The following is a 24,567-nucleotide window of genomic DNA, read 5'->3' as shown; positions in this document are numbered from 1 at the left end:
ACAAATTATATTATTACTTAAGCAGAGCTTGTTTTGTTCACATTAAAAAAAAATCTCAGGCATTTTCCTGTTCCCTGCTTTCTAGGAGCAGACAGCAGATCTGCAACAAAATCTCCCATTTCAAAAACAAACAAGCCTTGGAAAAGGACAGGGCTGTGTGTTGTGATGCTTTACTTTGATTAGAACATCTCAGGAAAGGAATGTTTGGACCATGTCAGAGTTACCACATCATCCTATTTGCCTTGTCCTGCTTGACCCTGCACTTTCTATGGCAGTGGCTGCTGGGTGTGTTCTGGCAGGATCCCCTGGCACCCCCAGCCCTGCAGGCTCTGTCCCTGATGCCTCATGTTTCAGCTTTTCTATTTTTCAGAGTCTGACCTGCTTAAGTGTGTAGTTCTGAGCTTCATATCAAGGGATAGTAGCTTCACAGAGTAGGGAAACAAAACAATTCCTGCTCTAACTGGGAACCAAGGACAAATGATCCAAATCTCAGGCCCAAGAGCACAAACAGCATGGGCTGAAGAGAGGAAAACAAGGATGGGACTTCATAATCTAAAGCTGTAATTGGACAATGAACTCCAATATGCAAATGGAGCAGAACTTATAAAAGTGTGAGACCCTGTGACCAGTTGTGCATTTTGGGGCCATTTTGGTTCACCTTGGGTGCAGCCCTGGCTGGGCTCTTGTGCTGCCCAAGGTGCATCCGTTGAGGCCTTTCGATAAATCCCTGCTTTATTCTTTAGCTCTGTCCAGCCTCTGTTCTAGGCCAGCCTTCACAAGGCATCATCCCCACACCCTGACAGATATATTTGGGTTTTCATTCTTTGTAACCAGACTGAAATGACTTTGAATGCTTTCATGGCATCTCACACAAGAGATGTCTGTATCACACATCCTGGCTCATCACTGGCATTTCCAGGCACTGCGCTACCAGCAGGTGCCATCGTCTTAAAAATATATTCAGGAATTATTTAAATTACTATATTCTAGAATATTTACTGCCCAAATGACTTTTCACAGAGTTTTTCATCTGTCAGAGCTGATTGAGCTTTTCTAGAAAAACTGGATTCCCCCCTACATTGGTGTTTAGGCAGCCCTGTCCCTGCAGAGCTGTGAAAGGGCTCCCTTCAGCACCCAGAGCTCCAGGGTTTGGGAAGTAACACTGAGCTAACATAGATTTAGGGATGACAATTTGAGTTTTAAGTTCATTTGGAGACAATTAAACCCATGCCAAAAGAGACTCTTGTGTCACATTGAAAACATGGAGGAATCTTGGTTTTCACTTGTTACTGTCTACCACCATAAAAACAGGCTAAGAAGACATCCAAGCATCAGCTAAAAACAAGTGTGATTTAGAAAACAAGGTTATGAATTTTAAGGATTGAAAAGGAGTAATGACAGTGAACATTTATAAAACATGATTATTCAGTATCAAATCCTCCCAGCTGTGCTTTTCACTTTTCACAAGCTCTGAAAGAAGCATTTGCTCTCCATCCCAAAATCCAAGCGACACTAAACTTCACTTTCTCAGGTTTAAAGGAAGTAGCATGGAAACACTCAGCTATGCTCACAAAACAATTCCACATGTCCCAGCTGGGTGGTTCAAGAAGCTCTCAGCCACTACAGGGATGTTTTACTGCCATGTGGGGGCTGTCCCTGACAGATTGTCACTGCAGGGGCAGGGGACTGATGCTCTTTATGCTCTTCACTGACCCTGCCACAGTGGCCAGTCCTCTCCTCACCTGCCCTGGAATATGCAAGCTTATAACTTAACTTTAATTTTTAATTCTTGTTAAGTTTATAGGAACCTATTGTCCATGACATATATTTATAAATTCTACTAGGTCCCAAAACCACAAGCTGTTAAAATAAAATAAAATAAAATAAAATAAAATAAAATAAAATAAAATAAAATAAAATAAAATAAATAAAATAAAATAAAATAAAGTAAAATAAAATAAGTATATAGAAATTTACCCAGATATACAACCTGTCTGTGACCATTTAGGTGTAAGAGTCCTAAATAACAATGGCATTCAGAAATTAGAAATTAATTTTGCCTTCATCTTAAAAACATATTCAGGAATTATTTAAATTATTATATTCAGGAATTATTTAAATTATTAATTACTTAAATTATTAATTATTTAAATTAAAAATGTAAATCTCCATCAACATGGTGGAATTAGAATAATGCTGTAACAACTGTAACTAAATATAACCATCTATTGAAGGAGTAAATATATTTTGTTATACATAACAATACATATTCATATGATTTAAATAGTTAGTGCTATTTTCTGCCTCAGTCATTGAGAGACTTTGCCTATACCCACATCTTTGGAATAATAAAGGGATTATATGCCTTGGTGTTTCATATCTTCATCTGCAGACTGGGAAGTGGTAGGAAAAGGCAGTGATCCAAGCAGTTCCCTTGACTTGATGTCAGAAAGAGAGGAAACAGGAAATAAAGGACAGCACTCCAAGGTAGCCATAGCCTAGCATAACCCACAGATGTCTACTCAGAGCCCTCTGTTCATACACACAAATGTATCTTACACAGGACTAAAGGTCTTTGGCCTATGAACTCCTCAAAGGTTTCTGATTAAATAAAACACCTCAGCTACTACCTAAATAACCACACCTAAATAAATACACCAGCTACTACCAGCTAGTGGAAAATCTATTCCTGTCTGGATCACCAAAGGTACCATTAGGGTTTTATCAGGTCATTTTCCCAAACTAAAGCAGATGCTGATGGAAATGCACAGGCTCAGAAACTATATAAATTAATGTCAGGCCAGATGTGGCATCATTTCCAATGGTTCAAGTGAATAACAGTGCACGTTAATTCTATACAGACCATCTGTTTAAGGATTTAAATTTTTTCTTCATTAAGTAAACGGGAGAGGAAAGAAAGTTAATGTGTTTTGTGGTGTGGGTTTTTTTTTCCCTCCCCTTAGCTTCCATAATCTTAAATTCTGGGGAATTTACATACCCAGACGGGGGGTGTGACTGGTGTATGCAAATCAGATGCAAAATTTTCAAGTTTCTTTCTCACATCAGTCATTTGAGGCTGTGCCCTCCTTCCCTTATTTGCCAATAGTTTGCACCTTACCTTGAGAGAGTGCTATGGAAAGCAAAGGTCGTATCAGCAGTTAGTGCAAGTGCTAATAAATCCTTCAGAACCCATTGAGATTCACTGTTTTACACCACCTGACAATTTCCCCGTCTCTGCAGGCAGAATAATTCGCAGCTCCAGGGGAATATTAATGAGGGGCAGAGAAAAGTAAAGAAAAGTAAAGGTGTAACCATCACTCTCGCAGGGCTGTAATCAGTGCAGAGAGGCTGGGGTCGAGCTGATCTGCCCACTCCTGTTAAGACTGTCTGTTTTAAAGACAAAATTACCTCTTTTCCTGCCCATTCACCAAGCCTTCAACAACATCAAGGGCTATTTCCTGACCTGATTCACTGAGCCTTCAACAACATCAAGGGCTATTTCCTGACCCGGAGAGCTGAATGGATTGATGGTCTGGTAATGAACACCTTGAGCAAAGATGACTGACAATAGCAGTAAATATAAATCGACCTGGAACGTTTCAGGTGACCACTTAGGCAGTTGCCTAACGAGGTTCTGGTTTCACAAGAAGCTTTGGGATTGTCCTAAAAATTGGTTTGTTCAGAGCAATTTCCAGGTGCAAGGAGCACTTCCTTGCAAAACCTGCTGTCTTCATCTTGCAAAGCACCCAAATCAGCCTCACTTCACCCAAATGCCTGGAACAAGAGCCTATCATTGAGGTGTGCTAATTATCCTCATCACCAACTCTATTGCTTTGCTAAATGGCCTTTTCTGCAGGAACAGCATTTAAGGAATGTCTTTAAAGCGGGAGTGATTCAGTTTTGTCCTCTTAAATCCATCCCACAGCGGTACCCCAGGCTTCCCAACATCCTCCAGCTCCAAAGCTCACATCTGCTTTTTTGCAATCCTTTAAAGTGTAGTTCCAGCAAACTGCACCATCATTGCACGATGCTGTGGGCAGGCAGAAGAGGAAAGTATAAAAGCAAAACAAAAAAGTATAAATGGAAAAAGGAGGGAAAGTCATAGTGAGTGCTCAGTCCACTGTGTCACACAAGGTCCTTCGATCATGACGCTCATTGTGGACTTTGGGCTTATGGCACAAGGAGATAAAATTTCCATAAGAAATAAAAGCTGTGAGAAATGTCACTTTCCACATTATCTTGTGGCAGCAAGAAATATAGAACTTTTTTCCCTTGGTTCTCGTTTCTGCATGCCCTTGAGGAGTGTATTTCTGTGTTTGTGAATAAAGACTAGGGAATGTTTCACAAACAGCCATGTGCAAGAGTTCCCTTTATGCTCAAAAAGGGATCTTTATGGAAACCAAATGGTCACAGAGGCACACAAATCTTATCACAGCATCGTTCATTTGCCAAGTTTTCCTTTCTGTCCATGAATACAGATGATTGGGGATTCATTAAATAAAAGTACTGTGCACACTCCGTTTGGTCTTCTGCTTTTAACAAGCTACATAAGTGACAAGCTTTCACAATAAAAACCAACTTGTAATTAAAGGGAAAATACTAATACATTATTAAAATAATAAAAAAATCTAATTATGTGTTAATCAAATGTGGACCAGCATCTGTGGGAATCCTCATTCAATCCAGGCTGAAAATGAGAACTAACACATCCAGGAAAGTATGGGTTTATTAGCTACCTCATGAAAGCTTTCTTAGAAATTACTAATTCCCTGTAATTATTGTAATTGAACCAATTTTTCAAAGTATTCAGCACCCATCCAGTGATAATGGAAGGCAGCAGGTGTGCCTCAAATCATGCCTAAAAATTGAGACTAGGGACCTAAATCAAACCCCAAGTTAATATGAAAACTCCCTTTGACTTCATTAAGCAGTGACAGAGCCCAGAAGTCAACACTGTCTCCCTCTGAGTGAAAATCTGGGCAAGGCTGGGGCAGCTACTGCATTTTAGAGCCTTTCTGAGGTGAGAAAATGGTGCCCTAGCTCAGCTCCCCTGCAGCAAATCCTGAGGCTGTGGGGAGAATATTGAAGGTCTAAGCTAGAATTTTCAAATGTCCTCAAAGGAAAGACCATTAAGGTTTAGTTTTCCTTAGATCCAGACCTCCTGAAGGTTGTCAGCTCCATGGCTCTGTGGTGATCAGTGATGCCTCTGCTTTGAATGTAAAGATCAGCTGTGGTCATGTCAGAATGCTTTCCTAGAGCTGCAAGATCCAGTTTCACCTTGGCAAAGAATTTCATCACGTGGCTGAGGAGCTACTGCTATTTACATTAGGTAATAATTAGCAGATAGGTAGCAATATTGAAAAATAATTTTTACCATTGGATAATCCTTGAAGTGGGATGCATGCTGCAGCCAAACCTTTAGTCCTTATGCTTTACATTTTAAGGAACGTTTTCTTTCTCTTCAGCATTTAGTTTTCCTATTCAAATGTGCCATGTGTTCTATACTCAAGGAATCAGTCATTTATAAAATGTGTATATTTGCATGGAAAAATATTCAAAGTAATTAAAATAAATTCAGGGATTTTTGTTACAAGTTGGTGGTCAACACACAAAAATTGTTCTCCAAATTCTAATGGTAATGCTGCAGAGGTACTAGTTCCCAAAATAGTGATAGAAATTAGCTCTTTATTTTTAAAAATAACTAGAGCAAGACAGAAATTCCTTTTGTTTCTAGGATGGTCTCCTCTAAAAGGAAGCCTCTGTGAGCCATTTGGGTTGTTACAGATCTCAGCTATCAGCCAAGAGAGACTAGGAGGGCTCTCATTTCCTTTACAAATGGCTAGGATTCATTTATGAAATGTATTAAAAAGAACCATTCCTCAGGTGAATAAAGGATTTCAACAAGCCTGTCCTGCTGGAAGGACACTCAATCACCAGAATTATCTTTAATATTATCACCCACGATGGGATAGAGCTGCATTTCTAAAATGTCAGTTCATTGTGTAATGCCTGGATGGGTAATCACAGGTAGTAATTATCTTTCATTCGGAACAATTTATGCTCTCCTTTGAACATTAGGCCTCTTCACTGGATTTCTTCAATCCATCTGGTGACTGGATCCCAATTATCCATGGGGCTACCCTTTCCAGATTAGTCTGGGGGGACTGAAAGATGCAGATTCCATTAAGTTAATGGGAATGACATGGCAAAGCCTCATCATCCCATTTTGAAAATGCAGTCCCACTGGTTAAGTGAAGACTAATTCTAAAAAGGGCAACGTGACAATATAGGGATTTTCCAACGGACAAAGTAGTTTAAAAGTCTCATAAATTAAAAGATTTGTTGGAAATACTTGCTACTGGTTTTCTGGCTCCATTTCTGCAGGACTGCAATGGACCCAGATATTTCTGTAAGCTGTTATTATGTTAATTATTACAAGGACCACTTACAGAAAAAAAAAATCATTCTTCCTAATTACCTCAGTGCAGAGAAAGACCCCCAAAAGACATGGGGCTAAATGGAGCTCAAGTAAGTATCCATCTTAGCAACTGGATTTCTTCTCTTTTTGTGCACAAAATTCTACACCCAGCACCAAGAAAGAGGAGTCCCAAGAGTGGACAAAATCTGCTTCCACAGAGAACATTGCCCATCCTGGCCGCTCGGAGGAGGAACAGATGTGACCAGCACTTTTTGTCTACTCCCACCAAGCTCCTCACCCCCAACATTCCCAAGAAATTAACCCTACCTCCCAGGGTAGCTGAGAGCAGGAAATGTGTCCCATATTTCTTGATCAGGTTTTCTGTGATCTGCTGAAGGGTCGGGCGCCGTCCCAGCAGCCTTATGTTACGGAAGAACTCGGGGGCCAGTGGCAGTGGGGAGCCAAGGAAATTTCTTCTTTCCACAGCAAGATTGTTTACTTTCCAGCGGCCAAACTCTCTGCAAAAACAAAGCAGTTCTCATTCAGAAATGTGTCATTCAGACAAATGTCCTTCATTTGCAAACGACTCTGCTCTGCTGGGTAGCTGGGGGCGACTCGCTGGGAATTACAATGGGCCTTGACAGTGATACTCTGTCATGTGTTATAGACAGGACAAGCAACGAGGGTTATTTATTAGAAGTAGGGAAAGTACTCCATAATAAAGTAATTGTTGGGGAAAAAATAAATAAGAACGAAGCCACTTAGGTTGCTGCTGCTCCTGTTGGTTTTGTGTGGCCTCTGATGTGAAAATAGCTCTAAAACAACCAAATTTGGTAGAAACTGAAATTAAAGCAATGATTTCCCCAATTATGGACCAGATGCAACAGGCATTTTTGTTAGAACAAGGTAAATTTTAAAATCATAACAAGAAAGAAATAAATAAGAACGAAAGCCACTTAGGTTGCTGCTGCTCCTGTTGGTTTTCTGCTGGCCTCTGATGTGAAAATAGCTCTAAAACAACTCAGTTTGGTAGAAACTGAAATTAAAGCAATGATTTCCCCAATTATGGACCAGATGCAACAGGCATTTTTGTTAGAACAAGGTAAATTTTAAAATCGTAACAAGAAAGAAATAAATAAAAATTAAGCCACTTAGGTCACTGGTGCTCCCATTGGTTTTGTGTGGCCTCTGATATGAATATATCTCTAAAACAACCCAATTTGGTAGAAACTGAAATTAAAGCAATGATTTCCCCAATTATGGACCTGATGCAACAAGTATTTTTGTTAGAAGAAGGTAAATTTTAAAATCATAACAAGAAAGAGCCCATCTTCTTTGCCTTTTGATGTTAAGTCACTTAGGTTCATAAATTGGATAACCTAAAGAAACACTGTCACACCACATTTGACCTTACTGTGATAATTCCAGTTTTCTATACTTCTGGCCTCCATTTTGAGAAAATACACAGACAGAAAGACTGATTCCTAAAAAGTGATGATGTTTCAATTGTAAGAGGGATACAAGTGAATTCAAAGACTTGCCTCCTTCCCCCGTCCAAAGTAAATCAATGACAGCAGAGAAAACAAACAAGCTCATTGCACAGCAATAAACACATCTTTTATTAATTTACTTGCCAATTAAGATACCAGATAGAGCTATTAGTGAGAAGGACTCATTGTCCTCAAATCTAGACAGGACAGGCAGCCTTGGCAGAAACTTGACTTCTCCCAGATACAGAAATAGCAGTTTTGGTTACAGACTCTGGGAATTAAGTGCAAGGCACCTGAGGACTCAGCCACCACTTTGTTGAGTCTTTTGCGCAGCCACATCAATTAGGATTCCTCTTAAGACAAGACTGTGGAAAAGCAGAGAGCTTAGCGACCTTGCAGGATCCTGCTGAAGGTCCCAAGTAAAGAGAGAGAAACACCCAGGTACAAAATTAACACAGAAGCAGGAATCAAAGATGCAGCAAAAGAAAAAAAAAAAAAGAATATTTGAGGGATGCCAGAAAGCAAGGGCTGCCAGCAGCTGAATGACCAGGGCTGTGTAACACATACTCAACAGTGGGATTTTTTAGTCCTTTTAAGTCTACAGCTATTAGTAGAACCCAGATAAATACATTTTTGTGTAGCCCTTCTGCTTTCCAGCATCCTCCTCTTTCTCTCCCAGATCCAAACTGCTTTTCCTCTCAGACACATTCTGGCAGATGCCATCTTTTAATCAAAAGCAAATGTGAAGAGTGATGGTAGGAAGAGAGTTCTGTAACATAACTGAAATTTAATGTGATTTACCAGTCAAGGGCATGAGGTTAAACGAGACCCCATAGTTCTTAAAGACTCTACACATCAGCAGTGTGCTAAATTGGTATTTGAGAATTGCTTTCTGATAGGGGCTTTTCCATCTTAGTTGTCAGGTTTTGAAGTTTTCTCCCACAACTTTCCTTTCCTTTTAGGAAATTAGAAAACCTATAACTTTTATTTGCAGTTACTGTATATGAGTAGAGAGAAATGAAAAAATGAAAGCACACAAATATTTTTGCCTGTAAAGTGAAAAAATCCTCATTGTGTATATTGATCACATTAATGCAGACACTAAAAACAGTGAATTACCCTGCACTGTAAATGTAATTTTCAAGTGAAAAACAAACCAAACCACCAAAAAATAAAACAATTTCAAAAAAAAATATTCTATCTTTTTGTTGTTTAAATTCTCAGCTTTCTGGTCATATTTTTCATTTGAATACATCAGAAAATATTGGTTAACTGTAGTTCCTGAACAGACCAGCAAGACAGACTTCCTTTGACACCAAGGGAATATTACAAGTTTTATGTTGTAAAATATTTATTTTATGCCTTGAGGAAACCTTTTGTTCTAAGCTCTCTATATGAGCTGAGGTTCAAACACAATATAAACAGAAAAGATACAATTCTTATAAAAGACAGTTTGTTGCCACCCTTGATCTGATTTTCATTGTGAGTATTTAAGGACAGAAAAGACCACCCTAATCCCCTCAACCTGTCCCCTTTTTAGTGAACCTCACCAAATGCCTCTTGCTGTCACACCTTTGGGACTGGGAAGAAACTGTCCCTCAGAAAAACATCTCATCTTGCCTTAAATTCTGAGGATTTCTCAGAAATCCTCTGCAATCTGTTGTGGCATTCAGCTACAGAGGGCACATTCTGTTTTCTGTTTGAACATTGCCAATTCCAGTGTCCAATTTTTAGAGCTCTTAATGCATGCTGGGCAACTGAAAAATTTTCTAAATATTACATACATTCTGTGCAAGTAATTACAGCTCTTTTCTGAATCCCCTCTTAACCTTGGGCTGAGCCCACTGCCATCCTTGGTGTCTCTCTGTCAACAGCGGGCTCAGAAATTACATCTCACAGCCCTTCTCCATAAGCAGCAAATCCTTTCTTGGAAGAGCTAAACTGGAATCAATGGCCACATCCAGGACAAATTCAGATGAATTTCCAAATTGAGGTTGCCCTGACCTACTGCATATCCTTTATTTACTGAATCCAGGGACTGGGTTATTCTGGCACTGAGAGAAACTTGCTCGGCTTAAACAAATTTGAGTTCCTACCACAGTTTTTGCTACAGAAGGATTTTTTTTTTTTTTTTTTTTTTTTTTTTTTTTTTTTTTTTTTGCTGTAGGTTTGGAGAGGAAGTAGGCAAATGCTTTTGTAAAAGTTTTGTCTTAAGTTCTTTTTTGGTTCAGAATGTATCAATGGGAACATTTATTAGTGCAGCAAGTAATCATCCTTTGCAATTCACTGCTGAGGAATCTGGGGGAGTAGAATATGGAAGATGGAGCCCTTTTAAAAAGATGACAGTTTTATAATTGTGCCCCAGACAGAGCTGAAGCTTTTAGAGATTTCAGAAAACAGCATTTCTGTTTTGCTGAGGTCTTTCTTAAATGAAGTATTTTGGAATATGGAGAGATGAAGACCTAAACTCTCTGGGAGAGACAAGAAGAAGATAAAATAGGGATGCAGGACACTAAAAGTGTCTGCCTGTCTGCAGGAGCAGGGATGCTTGGATTTGGACAAGAGAGAAGTGATGAGCAGCTTCCAGAGCTGAGGAAATATTTCAGACTTCAGAAGGAGCTGGGTTTATGGGAGTAAAGTGTAGGAGCAGGGTAAAAGCTGGGATGAAGTTCAGGGTGAGGGGTTATGGTGCACTATTTCTAGCACATTGAGTGAGGAGGTTTTCACAAATGCCTTCTGGGTCACTAGTAGCTCCTAAAATTAGAGCTGATTTCCATTTTAGCAATGTCACTCTGAGTAAAATCATATCCCTATCTTCCTTTTCATATGACATATAAATATGTCTATCTATATACCTGTCCATATAGAATTTCTGATTTTAATCTTAATTTCACTTTGCAACCCTCTCTTGTCACCCCTTTCTTTACCTGTCTGTCTCACAGTCTCTCTAACACAAACTCTCCAGCCCCAAACATTTTGGTTTTTGCCCAGTGTGCATTATTCCCCTTCAAAAATCCAGCTCCTGCCCATTGCCAGAGGCACACCAGCAGGTCTGAAGGAGTTCATAATCTTACTCTGAGCAGAGAAAATGCTGCTTTCCAGAGCCACTGAGTTCCATCCCTCAGGAGAACACCTCCCATGGAATAGCAGGGCACCTTCACTCTTGGATGGTGAGAACATGACTGCTTTGAGTGGGCTGCAATGACAGTGGCAGCCTGAATCCAATGTTTTCCCATGCAGCTGCAAATCCTGCTGCTGGCAGAACAGCTCATTGAGAGAATATATGGTGTTTTTCTCCCCCCACCTCCTTTAAAAGCCTGAGGATTTCAGAGTTAATGATATTGCTCTGAGCAGAGAAAATGCTGCTTTCCAGAGCCACTGAGTTCCATCCATCAGGAGAACACCTCCCATGGAACAGCACGGCCTCAATGCTGGCTGTGGCTCAAGAAAACTGATTTTCCACTGAGAACCAGCACTGGGGCTATGAGAAGCTTGTCCTTTCCTACTCTTCCTCTTTTTCTGCTCTGTAAGAGCCCAGCCCAGCAGCTTCCGTGGTGTTCTCAAGGAGAGAATGGCAGGTGGATGTGCTGCCCATCTATGTCCAGAGTGACTCACTGCATGGAGCTCTCCAGTGCTCCAGGCAAACCCTGTTGAGGAGAGGGATGATGGCTCAGAGTTCCCAGGCTTGCACAAGAGAGGGGAAATCAGTCAGGCTGGCTCCTGGGATGAAGCCTATAATGGAATCATGTTATTATCATAAGCAGTGCCCCAGGCCACGGGCAGCATTCTCTCCATCTTCCCAGATATCAGAGCCATGGATTTGCATGTGCTGCCCCAAATCTGATCCCTGGCTGCTCCAGGGAGCTGCCACGAAGAATGGCCAGAGTCAACATGGGATGAGAAGAAGCATACTTTAAAATGCAGTTGCCATTTCAACACTATTTCTTTTATTAATGACATTGAGAGAGATGTTTAATCTCAGGAAACCATTAGTGTTCTGACGGGAAAGACCTGTTAGTTAAGCATGATACAAGTTTTGGACAAGTTTTTCTCTTCAAAGAAGCTTAAATTGCAAGTGGATTTGAAAGGAATCCTAGGGCTGTCAATGTCTCTTTTGAGTTTCAGGCCATAGCTTTTTTTCCAAATGTGTACATTAATTACAGACTTGCTTCTATCACTGTATTCATTTCAATACATTTTAAATCTTATGGCATGGGGAGCTATGGACAGCTCTCTATAAAACAACTAGATAAAGGAAATTTTTTAAATGCCATTGTTCTCTAAAATGGTAGTGTGAGGAGATTTGAAATGGGAATATAATCTCTTCCATTGCAGTGACTGAATCAGCCTGTCAAGAGATTTACTGTGAGTGTGATGGATCCTTCCTAACTACCTAAGGTCAACCACTCACAAAACAGAGCCCAGGCAAAATTAACAACGTTAGGCCTCATTTGAAGCAATTTGTTGTGTTTTATAAATCAATATTACTACTGGTAAGCATAAATGCTATTGAATAATATTGTGGCAGAATGTGGAGAACACGCTTGGAAAATGAACGTATTTCTAATACAAAAGAACTCTTCTATGTTCCTTTCTCTTAATGTCTTCTAAATGAGGCACCTTCACTCTTGGATGGTGAGAACATGACAGCTTTGAAGGGGCTGCAATGACAGTGGCAGTCTGAATCCAACGTTTTCCCATGCAGCTGCAAGTTCTGCTGGTGGCAGAACAGATCATTGAGGGAATAGATGGTGTTTTTCTCCCCCCACCTTCTTTAAAAGCCTCAGGATTTCTAATGCTTGAGGCCGTGGTTTGAATAAGCCAAGATGAGATGAAGGCAGTTTCATTTTATATTAAGCTTCTCCCTGCTAGCAGTTCCAAAACAGGAAGTAGATAAAATATTTGCTATGAAAAAGAACAATTAGCTTTTAAAGAGAGGATTCACCCAGATGTAGACAGATCTAGAATCAGGTAATATCCAAGACTGTGTTATTCACAGATTGGCAAGTGAAAAAATTCTCCTTACCAGCACAGGTCATAGAACTTTTAATGCTTATTACAATCAGTTAAACAATGGACAATCTGCCAAAATCTTTACTAAATGCTTTTTATGATTGATTTTTCAACCCAAGGTGAAAAAGAAGGGAGTTAGTTACATTGTGGCTGAGCAGCCTCCTGAAAATCTCCACCTTTGTATAGAGACATGACAGTAGAGAAAAACACTGCAGTATGAGCAAAGTAAACAGAACAACCTCCCTGGAGGAAAAGAAGCAGATAGTACAGAACACAGCTCATCTGTGTCCCTTAACATTTTCAATTATCTACATGTGGTGATCAGAAAAAAACCCATTCAAGAAATAATAAGCTCCTTTTAAACATATTTGCCCTCGATGAAATGGAAAGTATTTCTACATCAACTTTATGCTTGTAATTGTCTGACATTTTGCCAAGGTCAGAACAGAAAGGTTTACTGATCATATGCATTTTTTTTCCATATTATTGCTTTTACCTTGCAGTGAATAAGCCCTATCAGTAGGATTTCTTTTCATCCTAATATCTTTTTATCCTAATAATTTTTTTTTCCTTTCTATGCTTTTTTTGCCTTATCAGCTTCCTAGCATTTAAAATTCTACTTCCAGAACTAGAATCCATCAGTATCAGCTTCACTATCTTCTTGCATTATGCATATGAAGTACGTGCACATGTATTAATGAATTTTAATAAAAAAGTACATACATTACACCTAGAATGTACTCAGATATATTTCTTTTTTATGACTCCTAATTGTCAGATTACTGAGTCAGCTTCTGGGACATCAATGATTTCCAACTTCTCACCTGTCATGAGCATCAGAAGGGGCACAAGAGGGAGGGATGTGGCTCTCCCTTTGTGCATGTCTCATTGATATTTAGCCTCTATAACATCTGTACTGAAAAATTTCCTCCTCTGATGAAATCCAAGGGGGAATTATTTCTTTGCCATGTCCTGTGGTGTTGTTTGCCTTTTACCCAGAGTTTGTGATTAACTTCCCAACACCTTTGTGAACATTCATTCTGGAGCTCACCATCCACGTATTTAGCTGGACCTATATTCTTTCAAAGATATTTTGTAGTTCCTAATGACTAAATCTAATTTACCTCCTGCCTCAGAGGCAGCTCAATCACCTAGCAGCACAGAAAAAAGCAGAAATGTACTTTCCAAGAACATGTTGCAAATGACACAAAGGATAAACAGCAAGTACAGGAGGAGTGAAAACACTTCAGAACTGAAATGTGTTTGTATGAACCATCTAAGAGTGAGGAACTGGTGAATTATCCTGTAAGATGTCACCAGTTTGCACAGGCTTGTAAGACAAGGGTCAAATTACAAGTAAATCATTCATGAGCTCTGCATGTCAGGGAGCAGAGGGGAAAGGGAGAATTCCCAGTAAAACCCACCTGCTACATCAGAAATGGAAAATGAATGGGATGCTTGGGAGGTGTTTCCTACAGGCTGAGTAAGCAGGAAACAGATTTTGCACCTCTTTTCTATTTCTGGGGTTCATTTTCTTAGATGTGCTGTGCCCTGTAGGTGCTTGTAAGCGCATGCAATGTGTGGATATACACAAGGGGCCAGATCCAGAAGTGAAAGTCTCTCCCAAAAACTAGAAATCTGGATTTAGTCCAAAGGGGAGATCTGTTGAGCAAAAGCAGTACATTTTACACTGGTGCTTTTTAAGCATGGAAGTGCCCTCTACTCAGAGGTCAATGCCAAGAGGATGGGGCCAGACCCTTCAGTGGTGCCCAGAGACAGGACAAGGGGAAATGAGCATGACCTGAAACAAAGAAAATTCCACAAATACGAGGAAAATCTTCTTTTCAGGCTGCCCAGAGGGGCTGTGGATTCCCCTTGTCTGCAGACACCCCAAACCTGCCTGGGTGTGACCCTGCAGGGCTTGGCCTGGGTGACCTCCAGAGCCCCCTTCCAGCCCCAGCCAGCCTGGGATCCTGTCAAAATTATAATGACAACTCGGGTTTACAGCCTGCAGGTAAGATAGTGACATATTTGGAGACAAAAGTAGTTGTCCATCCAAACAATTACAATAATCTCTTCTCACTTATATATTTATTTTTTTTTCCTGCAAAAAGTATTGATTTCATGGTTTGTCATGTGTCCTAGAGGGATTGGAACACTGTTCCTTCTCCCCTTGGCAATATCAAGAGAGTTTCCAACCCCTTGTACTGGCAAGCTCAAAGCATCCTTCTTTCCCAGTTCACATCTGCTCATAGGAATCATTTATTATCTAAACAGGTAACAGATTTGATAAAATGGTGCACTCGTTTAGACTGGCAGAAGACAAATGAAATCCAAAAAATTCCTCTGACTGGAAAATTCTTGCTTTTTTTATTTTTCATTTTATTTGTGGCTGTTATGCAAGCCAATATTGCCTGAAATTCAATGTGAGGAAAAGACATGGATTTATACTTTTTAAATGGGGTAAAAGACAGTTTAACTTTCAGAGAAGAAGGTATCTATAGCTAAAACAGCAGTTAACCTTTGAAATGGAGAAGACTGCCCTGGAAAAGAGTTTTTTGACACAATAAGGAGAAGAGTTATTAGAAAGAGAAGCAAAAATCTGGTTTTGCCTAACCTTAAGAGCCAATTGATATTATGGTCCTGTCCCTGTAGTTAATCGTACAGGAAAAAAAAAAATTATGGATCCTAAGAAAATGAAAGTCAAAAGTCTCTGGAACTCTCATTGGGGCTGGACTTTGGGGATTTGGCTACACCTTATCCTGCTTCAAAATCAGCATGAAAATCATGTTCTTCTTCAGTCTTTTTTTTTGTCCTGACTGAAAACAAAAAGAATTGAACCATGTTTCTTGTAGAGATAAGGAAGAAATTTGAATCTGTGGAAGTGTTTTAGTGCATAAATCAACACATGAAAATACAGTTTATGAAGAATGAATCAGCATAAAGATCTGCTGGAGAAAATAAAACAGAGCAGAGGATTCATAGATTCAGTGTTGATGGATACTCGTAGATGAATCACAGGGGAAACACAAACTGCTAAAATTCTTCATCATTATGTGATACAACTCATAGTCTCAAAGTCTTTGAAATGCCTTTTATTACCATTTTTACAACTTCTGTTTCAGAACTTCAAATTGATCTGCGGTACTGGGCAATGGAGAGGCCTACAGACAAACCCACACCGTGATAAATGATTTAAAGTTCCAAGGGAGTGCTCTTGCTCACCTTAGCTCTCATTTGAAAAATGAGGCCCAGCCAGGCTCAGAATTCTGGCAGTGCTGTGAGCAGCCATGACCTCCTTCTACCCTGTACCCAGAGCCAAATAAAAAAAGCTTTATGACCTGGACAGTGTGGCAGGGAATATGGGTCCTTAAAGCCTTTGGAAAATGTTTGCCTGCTTGTTTTTGAGATGCTACTGATGCTCAGGATGGGCTTGTGCCTGGTGCCACAGAGACCAAATTGCCTTCTATCCAAAACAAAAGCTGATGTTACTCCTGACTGCCTGCAAGAGGGAAAAGGTACCTAAATTGTTGGCTTCAAACAAAAATATATAGTCTCTAATATTTTCTCAAAGAAATACTGATCCAAAGCCTTATTTATGAAGCTGTATATAAAATCTAGAATTGTTCCTTTTCCAGAAAGAATGTTGTATAAACTTAACCTTATGCAGTGTGCATTATTTGGCTCATTTTCTATTCAATTTATAAGTTTATCCTTCAAAGTGGAGGCTTTTTGTCTCCAGTTTGATGCCAGCAGTGCTATTTACAGCACTGATGGATGACAGTTACTTAACCTGCACTTGAATTTATAAAGGCAGTTGTTTCTACCAACCCTCTGGGATGATTCTGGCTTCACACAAGTGTAAATCTCACAAACACATGCATAAATGCTGTCTTGATATTGTGAAATATAACATCTGCACTATTGTTGTCTGTAGCAATTCAAATTGTTGAAAGGAGTAGGAGGTAAACCCAAATATTTCCTGAAAATACTTTGGTGTTTTATTTGTTTGTTTTGGCTTAGCTCTTGGGGGAATGTGCAGATAATCTTCTTTGCATCTAAATGTTCTCTTCCTATGCAAGTGTTGTTTCACTGGTAGCAGGAAACGCTCAGATCTCTACGTGCACACAAAAAAAATTAAGTCAAGAATTCTTATTCAGCATATGAAAATGTTTCTACCACAGCAAAGGATGCTTCTCTTTAAGGAAAAACTATTTGTATTAATTCCAAACTAAATTTGACATGTTAGTTTATTAAAAATGGTCTTGGTGTTCTTCTTTTTTCCAGTGGACTAAATTGCAGCTATCTCTAAAGAAGCAATGGAATTGCACTGGTGATCTAAACAGAGAATCAGGGCAAGAAAATTGTCAGTATAATTCCAGATTATAACCACAGAGCTTCCTAATGCTCTTAACTGAATCAAAGCATCGGATGGGAGTTCAGTTATTAATTTCTGCAACAGGAACAGTGAAGTGTTAAATGTGTTCTGTGAAAGAACAAAGCCTGTATTTATCTTACTTTATAGAATCACAGAATCATGGAATGGTTTGGGTTGGAAGGGACCTTAAAGCCCATCCAGTGCCACCCCTGCCATGGCAGGGACACCTTCCACTGTCCCAGGCTGCTCCAAGCCCCATCCAGCCTGGTCTGGGCACTGCCAGGGATCCAGGGGCAGCCACAGCTGCTCTGGGCACCCTGTGCCAGGGCCTCACCACACTCACAGGAAAGGATTTCTTCTTAATATCCCACCCATCCCTGCCCTCTGTCAGTTTGAATCCATTCCCCCTTGCCCTGTCCCTCCAGTTCCTGATGAGTTGTCCCTCCCCAGTTCTCTGGAGCCCCTGCAGGCCCTGGAAGGTTCTGTGAGGTCTCCACACAACCTCCTCTGCTCCAGGCTGAACATTCCCAGCTCTCCCAGCCCGGCTCCAAGGGGGAGGAGCTCCAGATCCCTTCAGGGCTCCTCTGGACTCATTCCAACATTTCCATGTCCTTTTCTATGCTGAGGACTTCAAGACTGGCCACAGAGCTCCAGGGGGGTTTCACAAGAGCAGAGCAGAGGAGGAGAATCCCCTTCCTTGCCCTGGTGGTCACAGTGCTCTGGATGAGCCCTGGCTCTGTTGGTTTCTGGGCTGGGAGCACTCAGGGCCAGCTCACGGGGTTTTTCCTCAGCCAGCACCTCCAAGTCCTTCTCCAGGGCTGCTCTCAGCCCCTCTCTGTTGGTAATTTGGGATTGCCCTAACCCAGGTGCAGGACCTTGCACTGCACTTGTGGAATCCATGAGGTTCACAGAGCCCCAGCCTGTGCAGGCCCTCTGGCCCATCTTTCAGTCCTTCCTGAGTGGTAGGGATGTGGATATTACACAAGGTGGGGAAACAAACAGGAAAAAAACCCCTTCAGGTCTCTGGGAATCATACAAAACTGTGTACATCAGCTGCTGATGGAAACTGCAATACATCCATTAGTTAACATGCTGTATGCAGCTAGACATATTCTGAAGCTCAACCTACATTAAAAGTTCTGAGAAAATTACTTAACCCCTCTACAGAGCCCAAATATGAGCTTTTTAAAGAAGCTGTAAATAGAATGAAGCTGTACATATTTACCATTGTAAAATATATGTATTGAAAATGCATTACTATAAAATTTCTGTGCCTCTGAATTCTTTTCATTATCACTCCCGGCACCTTTGTAGGAGAGGTCTTAGAGAGAAAAATAAAGGTGATTTTGGAAAATTTCAAATGGGATATAAACACTAGAGGGAGATGAAATAGTATTAATAATGGCATGTAATTATCATTTACACTGTAGATTTTAGTTATAAAACCACAAGTCCTGACACAGAATGGGAGGACTGAGACTTTGGGCACCCAGCAGAGGCTGGGACAAGAACTGCAGACCAGGGACATCTTTTCCAGCCAAGAGGAGCAGTACATGACACATCCTCCCAAACATTTAGCTATGGACAGGGCTACTCTGCCTTTCTCTTCATTTTTTTTAATGGAAAATGAGTGTAAACATATTTGTGAGCAGTATAAGATATGCAGGCTGGTTGAAATTAAGAAGAGGCATAATAATTTAACTAAAATTAGCATAAAGACTATTGCTTATCTTCTAGGTATGTTTCAGTTTGAGGTTGATTAGACAATAATTTCAGATTATTTGTCACAGTATAGCAACTGTGCTTTGGACCACATTGTCCTGGCTGCTTTTCTGCCTCAGGCTCAGGATTATGAAGGCCTACATGAACATTGCAGGTGTTTCCTAGGAAGCTTGCTTAGGAAGAAACAGAATGCAACATGGTTCTACAGATCTAGAAATAAACCCAAGATTAACTGATTTCCCAATCCATATGCCCAACAGACATGATGGTGTTTATTCTCCAATTTTTTGGGGTAAGGAACAATGCTCAGCAATTACCATTGTTGCAGTTTTGGCCAGAATAAATTTAACATTTGCTTTTAATGTCTCGGCCAAGACAATTTTTGTTTGGTTGTAGCACTGACCAGCTCTGCAATGCTGCCAGGAAAAAACACCCAGTGTACCTCTGCAGTGTGTCTTGCTCTCCCTGAATGGAGATTAAGTGTTAAATATAGTCCAGTATTTTATGGGTAATAAGAATATGTTCCATTAAATGAAAGGTGTGAGAATAAATGAGGTCATTTTTACTTATGGGCAATGGCAGTGCACAAGACAAATCTGCTGATTTGAACAGTTATGAGATCTTGCCCTTTGAACTGCCAGCTTGAACACAGTTTAAGGTGCAACAAAACAAGCACTTTTGCCATCTGATACTTGACAGTGACCAGAGAGAAGGGACCCCCAACTTCACTTTCTGGGGGAAATATATCAAAATATTGCCGGAGCAAGCTAATCAGCATATTCATAAACAGTCTCACTGAAAACAAGGCAGAAACTGCATAACACCAGGGTCTGCTCTTCCTGTCTCACTGCATGTAAGCAATGGGAAAAAGAGGCAGGATGGTTGAAAACTTCCTTTTACAGAGAGAAATGCTCACTTTGTGCTGCTGGTGCCTTGAGTTGCCCTGTATGAGAGGACTAGTGGATTTGTCTTTACAAACAAGCTGTGGGGCTACTGGGAGATAAAACCAGCACTGGGAGATAAAAGAAACAATGGGAAAGATTCCACTGATTGATGAATGGAAAAAGATATTTGCTTTTACAAATAAACTTTAGGTTTGCTGATAAATGAAATTAGACATTGATTTGAGAGATCCCAGGAGAATGTCCCATGGTCTCTCCCTTTATTCCAAAAAAGCCAAAAAGGACTCCTCTGTCTCCTTTTTGGACACAAACCTCTGCTGTTTGTGGGTTAATTTTCCTAACCTGTATGAGTGAGAAACCCACAGCCACCACTGTGTGTGGGGACATTGACATGCTCTGAGCTGGACCAAGGGCGGCACAGCCCGTGCTGACTCTGGATGTGCTTCAGGTCAGAGAACTGCTGTACCACATGTGCTGAACCTAGGACCAGGTGACATCAGGTCAAAGAGCAGAAATTTAGTGACTATCCAAACAGCACAGGAACAGAAATCTCCCTGACATCGGACTCCTTGCTATACTTTTCTTGGAAGAAGTTCACACACACACAAAGCCACAAACCCACAACCTCCTCATCCCCCCACACCATCTCTGTCAGGCAGAGGTAAATATTCCTATGATTTGAGGAATATCTTGATTTTGATATCTCAATTATCTCAAATTTGAGGAATATCTCTCCTTCTGATTTTCTGGCAGGAGCTCAAACACTTTGTCATAAGCTTCAAACTGCTCAGAGACACAGAATGGAACTTCATCCTCTTCATCACTCTGCTTTCTGCTCATCCTAAACCTGACACTGGTGTGGGGTTGAGGTTGGACTCCCCTTGCCATGGGGTCACCTTGATGCCTTAAGTTTGAGCTTTCATATTTTCCAGATTCTGTACTGCATTAGTGTATAACTCTGGACTTCATATAAAGTGTCAGCAAGTTCTCTTCACTGTTTAGTCACACAGAACAATCCTTTTCCAGCCCAATAACCAAGGACACCACTGCAGCTTCAGGCCCAAAAAGTGCAAACAACAGCAAAGTGAGGAGAGCAAACTGGGGGATGGAACTTCATAACCTGGAGCTGTAATTGGACAACCAACCCCAATATGGAAATGGACCAAAACTTATAAAAGAGTTTAAAAATATATAAACTTATAAAATTTAAAAATTGTATTAAAAAAAAATCCCCCAAACTTATAGACTTGTGACCAGTCATCCATCTTGGGTGTAGCCACAGCCAGGCTCTTGTGCTGCCCAAGGTTAATAAATCCCTACTTTATTCTTTAACTCTGTCTAGCCTCTGTTCCAGGTCAGCCTCTTTAGGCATCAACCTCAGAGTAGTGATAATTCTATAATTCTTCCTCTCCCACAAGTGACATCTACTCTTGGAAGTGAGGCATGTTACATAGAGCCCTGTTTTATATATATTTATATATATTTATATGTGTATATATACATATATATATGTGTGTGTATGTGTGTATATGTGTATATATATACATATATATATATACACACACTGCTGCCTCTCTGGGAGCAATCCTGACCCTTTTTTTCTTTTTTTTTTTTAATTTTTTCCCTACAGAAATTAAAGCAAAAGGAAAACACAGGGATATTCTGCTCTGAATCTGGCTAACATCAAAAATGCCCTTGATATGAAGAATTAGGAAGCGGTCTTGGATCCAACAATTCTGACACAGCCATGAATCCCTGCACCCTTTCAAGAGAAAACTTGACCCAGCAACAGCTGCACAGATAAGAACAAACGCTTTCTTCACCTCTTTAACTTAAATAAGCACACGAAATTCGCTGCCAAATAGGGACTATTTAAATGCTAATTGGGACAGCAGGTGATTTCATTTCCTCTCTGATTTTTCCTTGAAACGAAATAAAAAGAGTTGCAGCAACCCGAGCCTTTTTTGTTATTAAAATGGTTGATTTTGTTGTAAGCTGTTCTATGTGGTATTGCTGCATCTTGTGTTAACTAATGAAATTTTTGAAATTGAAGAAATTACAGGAGAAAAATATCCTCCACATCTTATATCCATGTCACACTAAAATTAATTTACTGAATGAAAGAAAAGTTAAAACTTGTTATAAATCAAATACTTTCCACTTGCACTGTAATTTTTAATCTATTTTCTGGTTAATAGTTAAGTAAAACTTTTCTTATGCGAAAACAACATAAAAATATAAAATATTCACCATGCAAATTTTGGTTTCCTAGGGGAATTTTTGCAGCATTCTACATACACAAATTGCACATTTCCAAAAAGTCCACCTAATTATTTTTGGAAATCCAAGTCTGCAATCTCTAAAAGTTCTAACATAAAACAAGAAGGTTTTATGTGTGACAATAAAAAAATTAGCTATGTCACTTTCCAGAGGGCTGCTAAGATCCCAATCATAGCCCCCAAAGAAATAAAATGAAAATATAATGAAAGAAAAAATAAAATAAAATATAAAATAAATGATAAAATAAAATAACTGTTTAAATCATTTTCAAAATAACAAGCAGATAAAAAAGGTATAAGAAATTCCTTAGTAGGACATGTTGCACAGTTGGATCTTCTTGGAGAACACAAGACTCCCAATAACATAGGGAATGTTATTCAGAAACAGGAGGTGAACAATTGCTCACTTAGGAAAAACAAACTTTATTTGGGGCAAAGAAGGCTGAACAAGCTGTCCAGGCCTGTACATGCTTTAGCATAGGAAACTCTTGGTCTGTTGGTGAGTCTCAATCCACAAATTAATAATATTCACAGTTATTGTGCTCTCTCAACTCAATAGCTCCTGAAAAGTAGAGGAACATAGCAAAATAAGGGACTGTCAGCAAAAGAATTGGGTTTAATTATATTTTATGCAAGGCAGGTTTGCTACAAGTTGATACAAGAAGATGAAATAAAAGAAATTATTAAGTGCTGATTATAATTGCTATGTTTCATAAAGGATCAGTCATGTCATGGATGGCACAGGATGCAAGGGGAATTATTCTGAAATGCCAGAGTGGAGCTGTAGTCAAGAATGTTATTTTCCCTGAAAATGTCAAATATGCAGTAGAAGCTGCCTGTTTCAGCATTTCAGTGGATTTACCGTGCTTAGATAAAATGTTTTGTTTCAGTGATTTTAAAATTGTTTCAAGATTATCTTGTAATCAATTCTAATTTTATTTAGGCTGGTATCTTTCTTAAGCTGACACATTTTGACTCAGAGACACCAAGGAGATGTCACCTTAATTACAGAGAAGTGGGGCAATTGAAAGTTTTATAATGTAAAATTTTATCTTCATGGGATTAAAAATAAGAAAAAGCACAGATATGTATAACTTATTACTATTAAGTTCTAGGCTTATTTGAACCATTTCAGTTTATTAAGATCCTGATTTATCATTGCATCTCACACCCAAGAAGAGGAGGGGAAGAAATTACGGATATCCATACAAACAGCAGTGCTTGTAGAGAAATTGCTACTCATCCCTGAAACCATGGGATTCCTTGTGTTTGAGGTTGCAGGAAGAGGAGCAGTCTGCCCTATGACAGCCAACAGGTATTTCTGTGGGATTTGAAGGAAACCTCACAAAACAAAACTTAATTTTGTAATGGAAACACGGAGGGTTTTTCTCCTTCAGCTCTTACTTGCATTAGGTTGCTGCATCTTCTACTGCATTGTTCAGCGACTGCTGGACCATGCAAAGTGCTAATTTTGTTTACATCACTGCTGCAGACTAAAGTGCTCTCTGGCAGCTCATAGCAATCATGCAACTCCTGAAAATAAAGCCTTATTATAAAACCCATAAGGATTAGTCCTTATAGAGGATTATTTCGGGTGAACGAGCTGAGAACAGGTGACTCTTTAGAAGCTGATGTCCTCAGAGGGAAGGAAAAGAGAAGGAAAAATGTCTCTTTCAAACTGGAGAGCTGTTTATCAGGAAACAGCATTTGCAGGCTTTCCATGGCTCTGTTTTAAACTGCATTTTGTGGCGTTTTCAGCTGTGCCTGAGCTGAGGGATGGTCACAAGCAGCTCTTCCAGGGGGGACACTGGCACAGCTGGAATGTGCTGCCAGGAGAGAGCACAAGCGGGGAATGGATAAGCAGCAGCAGCAGCCCCCAGGTGAGGGGAAGAGCCTTCCCGGAGCTCTGCTGTCATTCTGGGAGTGCTGTGATCCCTAGCAGGATTCCCACCACACATCTCCCATTAAACATTTACAAGGATTACAAGAGGAAATCTGAAACCTCCAGAAGATTCCAGCAACACCCTGCCTTTGATGATAACATCTTGGGAAAGTGGATAGAATCTTAAAATGCTATTTTAAGATTCTATTCACCTTAAATAACCTTCAGGCTTTTTTAATCAAAATAATTTTTTCTACTGTATTTGTTTAGCCAACAACTGGAATGCAAATGGTTTTGTGTAGTGGACAAGAGCTGGCATCTCTGTTTGAGCTCTGATCTCATTTTTATGGGGAGCTAAACCTACCTCAGAATAAATATTTTCTTTTTTCTAGCAGGTGTTCCAGGATACAAACTAGGTGAGTAATCAGCATGTACCTGACCTTATGTTGTTTGGGAAGCAGCTTTAGGGATTTTAAGAACAAA

General features: G+C 39.9%; 1 protein-coding gene across 1 annotated transcript in view; it reads right to left on the bottom strand.

The window, feature by feature from the left end:
• The window catches only part of BRINP3 (BMP/retinoic acid inducible neural specific 3), a 201,163-nt gene that overhangs the window by 83,352 nt on the left and 93,244 nt on the right, over window positions 1-24,567 (bottom strand). Inside the window, 1 exon segment of the mRNA XM_036387412.2 lies at window positions 6,746-6,936. Coding sequence (XP_036243305.1) covers window positions 6,746-6,936 — 191 coding nt within the window.

This window comes from Molothrus ater, chromosome 9 (assembly GCF_012460135.2).
Source record: "Molothrus ater isolate BHLD 08-10-18 breed brown headed cowbird chromosome 9, BPBGC_Mater_1.1, whole genome shotgun sequence".
Taxonomy (NCBI): domain Eukaryota; kingdom Metazoa; phylum Chordata; class Aves; order Passeriformes; family Icteridae; genus Molothrus; species Molothrus ater.
The sequence above is the reverse complement of the archived record's forward strand: the minus strand, read 5'-3'. Positions and strand labels throughout refer to the sequence as shown.